General features: G+C 36.4%; 1 protein-coding gene across 1 annotated transcript; it reads right to left on the bottom strand.

Moving 5' to 3' along the window:
- On the bottom strand, positions 1-8541 carry LOC140956916 (protein TIC110, chloroplastic-like). The gene is made up of 15 exons (XM_073413856.1): positions 7911-8541; positions 6963-7022; positions 6540-6663; positions 6363-6431; positions 6171-6269; positions 5936-6002; positions 5362-5426; positions 5131-5225; positions 4466-4584; positions 4221-4321; positions 3414-3630; positions 3102-3259; positions 1656-1781; positions 484-1437; positions 1-392 (listed from the first exon to the last, which is right to left on the bottom strand). The coding sequence occupies exons 1-15, from the start codon at positions 8414-8416 to the stop codon at positions 150-152; spliced, it is 3003 nt and encodes a 1000-aa protein (XP_073269957.1). The 5' UTR covers positions 8417-8541; the 3' UTR covers positions 1-149.
- Positions 8542-9789: the final 1248 nt, after the last annotated feature.

Below are 9789 nucleotides of genomic sequence, written 5' to 3'. Positions count from 1 at the left end.
TNACCCCTAACTCCACGCATAATTAAGAATCAGTCCTCTTGTAGTGCGTAAAAGAAAATCCTATTCGACACCTTCAAAAGGTAAGTTTCACTCAATCTATGACAAAATTGTTGCACAAATCGAACTCAAATTGGCTAAAACAAACATTTTTAGAACACAAACTCTTCCTCGACCTTATCATTTGAAGATCCTTTATCTTTCATGGCTTCTAAAGCTTCTGCAGTTGAATCACTGATGTTCAGCAGATACTGTATCCGGGATCGTTTTTCATCAGCAGGGTCACTTTTCACAAACACGAGGAATAAATCCGCTAGTTCCTCCGGCACCTCCCACGACAAGGGAGTGGAAGGGACCGCTTTATCACATGCTAACATGTTGTTGAGGGAATTAACCTGAAAGTTCACACAAAAACAATGGGCACCGGTTTTTACACCTTTTACGTATCAATTAAGAATTGGAGAAAAAATTAGAACTAGTACGCACCACACCCGAATGGTTTCTTTGTCTTAATAGTGCCACCGCCTGAATGAGCGAGTTTGATAATCTAGTGCGAGCAAGCTCAAGAACAACTCCTTTGGCTTTCTCAGGATCAATGTTGAGATCTTTCGGGATTTTCTGATACAGTTCCTCTTCATCAAACTCTCCGGTACCAGCCGAAAAGATATCGTCCACAGTTTTTTTGAAGAGGGACTCCCGTAAACTTTCTGATATCATGGTATCTACTTCGACCCCATTTTCTTTGAGATCGCGAATTTCCTTAATGTTTAGTCTCCCCCGACCTACAGCAGTTTCAAGAGCTGCTGACAATTTCGTAGTAGTTATGCTTTTTATGATATTTTTAGCATACTGAGGTGGCAAGCCAACATTCTTCTGCAACACGTCTAGCTGCTCCATCCTAGCTTTAGTCAACTGTCCATCAGCTAAAATTACCTCAGCTTCTTGCCTGAACGCTTGCTCCGCTAAGCTCCTATGCACGTCCACGATCTCCTTGTCTGACATCCCAAGTAAGCCACCAAGTTGGTTAAGCAAAACATACTCAGAATCATCCTTCTTTGTGGTGATTTGGGCACCAAAAGGAATCCTGGTCACTTGACCAGTAAGACAAAATAGCAAGTACGTTTTGTAAAGGTCGGCTCTATCCCTTTCTTGGAGGTCATCTCTCAGGTTTATCTCCGTCTGGACTGGTTTCCCTTTAGTATCCTTGCTGGGTCTTGCTTTCCGGAGCGACTGTAAGGAATCCCATTCCTGCTCATCCTCCATCTGTAGTTCTTCTGTCTTGGTAGGTTCTTCAGGTGTTGATTCACCTTTGATATCTGCAACCAGTTCAGTAACAACCAAGCTATTGAAAGCAATCATTTTCTTGAGTTCCTTCGCTGATTCAGTACGACTTCCAGCCGCCCTTGCTCGCTGAATGTAGCTTACGAAAATCTTACGGACCTGCGCACAACCAATAACATAACTATTCAGATTAATCAAATCAATGGTAGCTCACAAGATTCGTAGAAACTTATTGAGTATATAATAAGCCCCCAATTAAATCAGTAGCCGACCAAATGGCTGACATACCAAATAAAGATAATCAGAGGCAAAAGAGCTCTATCTAGGATCCCATAGATTCTATAGGATAATAATGTATTGGTTCATTGGGCACTTACTGCCTTGCTAGCAAGAGACATAGCAACCTCCCTGGTTAAACGCAAACCAAAAGCAGCTTTTCTGACAGACTTTTGGATCTCTGCATCATAGCCATCGACTCCGGCAGCAATTGCCTCCTTGACGACCTGTTGAAGTGATTGGACAACCAATTAAATGACCTAGTAATTATAATTATGATCACCTAACACCATCACCTCAAAGGTTGTGATTCTTTATGCACGACGATAAATTATAAGAACTCTGGACCTATTGAGGTGGGCCTGAAGCAAAAATGTATAGCGCAGTAGATGGTGATAATAATATGTGAAAAAGATTCATATCTATGAGGAGATAAGAGCAAAGTATTGATTTAAGAATATTACACAAGTGAGAAACATTTTTCAAGACACAAATTATTTTACAAAGTGACCACAAATTCATTATTCTGAACAAATCCCCTGTATTCCATGGACTAAACTTAAGGTTGCATTTGGATTTACGGATTTCAAATGTATTCAAATGTATTTTTATTATCAAGGAAAGTAAGACCATAAACTTCGAAATCATTTCTTACATATATATATATATAGTATTTCATGTTAACAAAATATATTTCATGTTCACTCAATAATGTTGTCATTTGAAATTCATTCTAATTTGTATAACTAATGTGTAAATAAGTAAATCGAAATCCATAAATAAGATTTGATCTATCGTTTCATTATTAACAATAAAACTGTGATCGAAATCCATGAATTTAAAACCATCACCTCAAATGCAGCCTAAGGTTGCTCTGAAATCCATCAATACAAATGCGACATAAAGAGTAGATTTTGTCAAATGAGAGATAAATGCATCAAATACCTACACACTTAGCTTTGAATCAAATTTTGATGTAGAAGCACTTGGCATAAAGAAATCACTATGTTAAGCATGGTTTTTTAAGTTTTTTGTAAAAGCAGAAACAGTGCCTAATTAGTAAAAAACAATATTTCTGGAATTTGACATTTTATGTTTTTTTTTAATTACAAAAAATACTACTAATTTAAACAAAACAGGTTTTAAAAAAACATTTTATTAGAAAAGTTTCTCCACTCTTAGACAAATTGAAAATGTAAAGTTCTTATGTATGTTTAGGATGCAACCTTTCGTTTGACAGAGGGGCGTTCTAAATACTAACTTAGGAGTTAGGATGCAACCATTCGTTTGATAGAGGGGCGGGCGTGCTAAATCCTAACTTAGGACCCACAAACTATTATTATGTTATGTATCTAGAAATTGCCAAATAAACACGCTAGGATGCAACCATTGGCAAGTATTTATAACTGGTGGGGCTGTAAGACCTGGCTAGAAGTGGTCTTTAATTTTCAACTTCTGGTGAATTTTAACCTCTTACAAAAAAAGGATTAAAAACCAGCCTCCCAATTTATAAACATAAAAGAACCAACAGAAAATAACAATGTTACCTTCTCAAACAAACTGCCACAGATATCAGCATGAATTGCATCAATAGTTTCTTTTGGAATGCATAAACTAATCTGTATCTTCTCTAATGTTTCCACATCCTGATCACTGAGTTCACCTTTGTCAGCTACCAATTGCTGAAGTCTTTTTCGGTAAATTTCTGACCAATAAAAAAGTGACACTTTCAGGAACGAAATGTAGTACACGATTAGAGTAACTCGTTGAAACACCAAACAAATATAAATACTTAAAGACTCTACAGAAAAAAGCTTCCAACACAATACAAATGTTATCCCTCATAAAATAAACTGAACCTTTGTGAATCTCTACGGCCTTATGTGGATCAAAGTGTAACTCTTCACATAGATTTTGAAGATAGGCTGCTTTACTAGCAGCAGCGGCCAAGGTGCCACTTGACACTGCTTGCTGAAGCCGTTTGCGATATACTTGGGAGGTAACTTCCATAGCAATTGACTCTGCTTCTCGCCTTCCTAAACCAAATATATTCCTTAATTGATTAAGTGCAGCAAGCTACGATAAAAACAAAAGAATGAAGTTAGTACCAATTTTTTTTTTAAAAAAATGTAGAATCAAAAACAGAAAACAGGTAAGCACGACAAAGTTTAGCTGATAGAGATATTAAGTATTTAATATATTTAATCTCTAACAGCACAAATACCATTAGGCATAGGCATAAGCAACAAGGTATCTCATTGTAAAGAAATACATAAAAATAATATGGTGGTGAATGTTGAATATTCACAATAAAATAATGTAACAATAACCAAAAGCGTCAGTTTTCTTTCAATCAATAATCCACTGAGCTGAATCTCTTCAACGTGCGTACACACTTAATAGAACGCCCCTATATTAGTATATTGTAGGATACCGCCCAACAACCCACAATAATCAGAAGTTTAAGCGTGTTTACCCATTCGACGTGGTAATAGGCGAACAGTTCAACACTAAAATGGGGTAGACCGTAAATATCACAGAGTCCACAACCATAAGTTACTAGGAAAGTATTATGCTGAATAACTTGAATGATAGTTTACAACATTTCAGTAAAGAAAATAATGAAATAAATATTTAGAAAGTGATGAAAACATGTCGGTCAGAACCTTTTTTTCTTCCATGAGTCCCCCCGCCAAAGCATCTGTCACATATTCTCTGTACAAAAGCTTTAAGTCATCGATTTTTCTGTCACCATCATACTCCCCACCTAACTCAAGAAAAAACAAAGCTTCGACTGACAACTACATATAGGAAATACGCCCAAATAATCTTCAAGAAAATAGTATCAGAGAGCCTATAGAGTATTCAAACCAAGATGAATAAGGGATTCAAAATTGCTCAGTAATAATACCTACTAAAGACACAGGCCCAACACCCCTAGCAAAGCGACTAGAATCCGGATGGCTCTTGAGAGAAATTAGGAGATTATTAAATGCCAGAATCTTGTCAAGTTCCTCGATGACACGATTCCTGTAAAACATACACAGCTTGTTGGGCATTCATATTACAAAGATTGTAAACATTGTGGGACTGTTTATTGCTGACAAAACAAAGTGGGGAAGAAGACAAACTATAGTTGCACAAACAGCAAAAAAAACAGATTAACGAACTGCAGGCTGTCAGTACGAGGATAAGGCTCTATTATTAGGTTATATTTTTCAAACAAATCTTTGAAATCTTGATAAGACCAAACTCTGCCAAATCAACTGATTTACATTTTAAACACAAGGCTTTGCTGTCTTATAATAATTTAAGCACGAGTCATTCAACTTTAAGGTTTCTGCTCATAACGTGTACCAATAAATTTTCACTAGTTAAAAGGTGTTATAGTTCTTATTTTAACTTTATCTCCATAACCAACAAAGAAAACGCAATTTACACAGGCTGATGAATTACAAATGAATCACAGAACCAAGTCTCAACACCCTGCACCAAGGCAACTACAAGGGACTAAAACAAACTTAAATAAGTAGCACATTGCAATAGTTTCAATATTGAAGCATAATAGTTTCATACCCGGCTTTAGTTCTGGACTTCAATAGATTGAGAGCTGTTGATATATTTTGCTCCACAAGCTTTCGTGTATGCTCACTAAAGATGTCTGCAGCAAGCTGGGGAAAAAAGAACCGCCTTTGAAAGACAGGCACAGTACGTCTCTTCTCAATCTTATATATTCAACAGTATGGCCAGTAAAAATCTGATGGATACATATTCTATTCGGTTCCCAGAAAATTTTTGTCTATTTACCTCATCAGAAAGTCGGTATAGAAGTTGAGCTTCTCTGAGGCTGATCAACTGACTCACGCTAAGATCTAGCAAACATAAAGACACATAAATAAGTTGCATTGTCAACCTACTACTCATTAGTCAAGTGTAGAATGTAGCGATTAATTTACTAAAGTAATAATTAAAGCAATAATAAGTAAGAGATCATATACACATATTGGAAGCAAATTCTGCCAGATGGAATCTACATGAATCAATCTAAGCAAAAAACTTACATCTTAACAACATTCAGCTTAAATGCAGGACATCTAAAGCGGTGCATTACCCGATTAACAGTTCAAGTCGCTTTAAGATGCATTACTGTGAAAATTTTTTTACATTTTTCACATATTTATTCTTGGTTATCTGTCAACGCAGAAGCCTAAATACAAGTTAAATAAATGAATTAAAACGTAAAAACATGCAAAATTTTGTTTGAAAACATTTCAAGACCAACCATAGGAAATAAATCTAACAGGATTTTCTATAAACAAAAAATGACACCAAGAAACTTGTGGGGTGCATGTGCATTAAACAATCATGTAACGGGTATTACCTTGGGCAATCGATTTCAATCTGAAAGCATAGAGTCTCTGGGCGTTATCCCGAACAGCAACCTCAACCTGACAGAAAAGGTAATTTGAAGACTAAAGAAATTCGAAAATGGAGCATTGGATTTACAGAACCATCGACTTCAATTTTATCCACAGTTACCCAAAGAAAACACTAGAAAACTTCAGGTCAAATATGTCAAGAAAATATCACGGGAAAGCCTTACAATGCATAAATACCTGGGCATCAGTGACCTTGAGCACGCGTTTCCAGGGTAACAGGAAACCTGATGCTTGGCCAAACACAAGATTTGACACGTATAACAGCTTCTGAAATGCCTGAAGCAGAAACATAAAATATATACAAGCTCAAATCACTGTGTCCTAACAGATGAAATATATAATATCAAAGACTATCAAATAACATCCCACCCGACGTTGATCCACGTCAGCATCACGATCCCCTGTTTCAAGTCTTTGCCTGGTAATCCGCTTACCAATCTGAGAAATCATGATAAAAAAAACTTCAAACAAATAATCCCCATAGTAAACTAAAGCCACAATTATTATCGTTCTTCCATTAAACTCAAGAATCACAAACAATCGTACCTCCATGTGTACTGATGCCGCCTCTGGGTCATCAATGCCCAAGGATTGTTTGAATTTAATTATGGTCTCAACTTCATCACCTTTGAGATCTTCACCTCCAGGAGGAAGGACAGCCGATACAAATCTAATATTGAAAGCAGAATGATAAACAAAAAGGGTCTGAAAGTTTTTTTAAATATCGTTATCAATTCTTAAATCTTATTGACTGTGCATGCACGTTGAATGGATTGGATATGCTTTCATTTGTTGAAACCCACAAAGCATTATTTACTTATCATAACTCTAGCATGTGAAAACACATTGATCCATATAAACAATAGAAAACCGATTTTTCATTAGCTGGAAAATATTTGAAAACATGTCTGCACATACAAACAAACTGGTTATAAAACTTTATATTTGACCAAACAGCTTACTACTTACTTGCCGTATATATCGCAAAGCTCCGCATTGAATGCTGCATTTTGTTTGCTAACACCGTATCTGAAATATTGTACAACGAGAATACAATAGAAGCAAAAAATGATAAGGTTCACAATCATGCCAATAGTAATGAAAAAATTAACAATGAGCAAGAGTAAAAAACTGATTAAAGTCGAAGAGGGGAGGGGGTAGAGAGAGGAGTTTTTTGGGAAAAAAAACGCCTACTGTATGTTTTAAAAAAACTAGGCCTCAAAATAAAACATACAGTAGCCTAAAAATCTAACTGCCCGTTAGGAAAAGCTAATACAAATAAAGAAAAATTAAGATTGTATTAACAAAAAAAATGAGATGATGACCTTATAATTACAAAAGTATGTACATTAAAATGTCCAAACAATAGAGAGAAAGTGTTCTTTTACATCCACTCCTGGCGACAATCACCAGCACTCTACTCTTGAGCAATTCCCTTGTTTGCCCCTTCAAATTGGACAGTTATCATTCGTGGTCCAAGTTTCCTATTATCTATTCGCCTCACAAGTCTTCCAGGTTAAAGTAGTCCAAATATCTTGTTTCTGAGTAACTGATAGATCTAAGAACTCTAAAACTTGATGACTGAGAAACTCATTTATTCATTCCTGGAAGTTATTGCAACCAAGAAAATGCAAAAGCATGGTTCGGTACTCCTTGTAGGTACCATCTATTGGCTACTGGACTTGGACCAATTATTCATATCATGATTGTATGTTAGAAACTTCTACATGTTTTGGAATATATCAGTTCTGTAGGTTTCATCAATCATTATAGAATGAACTATAGTAATAGACGTATCGCTCGTGACACAACTAAGGATAGCCAGTAATAAAGTAGTTTTGCAGCAAAATTAATCAGACAATCATCAGATAAAAATTTATGAAAACCACAACATGCTGTGCAGTAAAATTAGAGTACTTGTTTGCTATGGCTTCAACGTCTTCCTTCTTCAGAGCCCCAGGATCATCACAACCCACAACGTAATTGTGCAAACTAGCAGCCGCGACTTCTGGCACACAGGAATTCAGCGCAAAAGCAGCCCCAGCTCCAGCTGCCCCAAGAACCACAGCCCCACCTATCCCGGAATTGCGTGACCCACCAAACCTAATCCCGAGGCCATATCCAGCAGCAACGGCAGCGGAAAAGATAAGTGCGGAACTGGCAATTCGAATGGGTGGCGACATAGCCGCCACCAGAGACTGGACGCCCGTCAGCTCCCTCTTGTCTCCAAAAACATCAGACTTGACTACGGCGACTGGGGGTTGGGAAGAAGCGCGGGTGACGGATATTTTGTAGCGGCGGCGGCGGAAATGGGTTTTGCACTGGCGAAGGGGGAAGGGCGTGCAGATAAAGTGAGGTGGAAGAAGAGTTGTGGTGCTTGGAGAAGATGGATTAGTAGCTGTACGGATAATTGATGGGTTCATTGCAAATTTTGTGTATATGATCTCCGTTTACCTCGCTAGGCTTATGCTGGAGACTGCAGAGATAGTAGAAGCATGTAGGGGTGAAGAAGAAGAAGATAAAAACCTGCTTAAGTTCTTGTCAGGTTGCACATCTCCATCCTACAGTACATTATTAATTAAGCATTGGAATAGATAATTAAGTATTGGAATAGACGGATAAACAATGCAACTCATCCATTTTGACGATTTTATTCAATTGCAAAAACTTGTGTTAGACGATTTTATGTGTCGTATTTTGTGAGACGGATCTCTTATTTTAGTCATCCATGAAAAAATATTACTTTTTTTGCTAACAGTATTACTTTTTATTGTGAATATCAGTAGGGTTGACCCGTCTCACAAATAAAGATTTGTGATATCGTCTTATAAGAGATCTACTCTTATTTATATTTTATTTGGAGTATTTCCACCCATATTAATGATTTTGTATTATATTTAGAGTATCTTGTATTTTTAGATCATCAATATATATGTTAATTTAAAAAAAAAATATGAGGACTCATATAACATAATCTAATGATATTGAAATAGTAATGATTTTGTATTATATTTGGAGTATCTTGTATCTTTGGATCATCCATATATATGTCAATTTTTTAAAAAAAAATATGAGGACTCACATAACATAATCCGATGATATTGAAATAGAGTAAGATAAATGAAAACAAATTCAAACAATTTTTTACTAAAAATTGTTATTAAAAATCATTTTTAACAAAATCTTATTATAAAATATCATTCGTTCGCGATGTCTTTTTAATGTACAATTGTCTCAATTTCAGATAAAATTTCGGGTATATATGTAGAATATTTTTATTAAAAAAAAGTTTTCTCAGATTCCGATTATAAATTCCATATCACAGAGATAATGGCCAAGTGAGTGTGTTTGACGTCACCCTAGGCCTTCTTGTTAAAATTTTGTTTCTCTGAATATCTTCTGCGAACTCCAATCGCCACATGTTTGTTTACTCCTGCTAAAAGTAGTGAACTCCAGCAACAAGAATAAACTTTTCAAGTTAATTCTCCACTTAATCTTCCGCTTCCCACGACACTGCTCCTCCGCTGCTGCTGGAGACGGCCCACAAATGGGAATCTTTTCGCAAGAAGAAAGTAGTCATGCGCGTTGGCTATGTTGGTTCCGATCACCGACGTATCATTCTCTATATTTTTTTTTCCTGTGGTGGTTCTCGGCATGGCTGATTTATTCATTGCAGAGGTTTTTTCTTCTTGTACCTCATCGTTGTACCTTTCTGTTGGTGATAATTTCTCTTATGCGCCGTTGGTTTGCAAATTCATTTTCAGACCCTTCAAAGGTTCCATGGAAGGACTGGGTT

Source organism: Primulina huaijiensis, chromosome 14 (assembly GCF_012295235.1).
Source record: "Primulina huaijiensis isolate GDHJ02 chromosome 14, ASM1229523v2, whole genome shotgun sequence".
In the NCBI taxonomy this organism is placed as follows: Eukaryota; Viridiplantae; Streptophyta; class Magnoliopsida; order Lamiales; family Gesneriaceae; genus Primulina; species Primulina huaijiensis.
This window is presented reverse-complemented; position numbering and strand designations above follow the sequence as displayed.

What these genes read in the sequence shown, in the direction of transcription:
- LOC140956916 (XM_073413856.1), bottom strand. Translation starts at nt 8,416, where the DNA reads ATGAACCCATCAATTATCCGTACAGCTACTAATCCATCTTCTCCAAGC. An exon ending in CGGCATCAGTACACATGGAG is followed by an intron (nt 6,432 to 6,539) that starts GTACGATTGTTT and finishes ATGATTTCTCAG; the next exon opens with ATTGGTAAGCGGATTACCAG. An exon ending in TGTCTCTTGCTAGCAAGGCA is followed by an intron (nt 1,438 to 1,655) that starts GTAAGTGCCCAA and finishes GGTTGTGCGCAG; the next exon opens with GTCCGTAAGATTTTCGTAAG.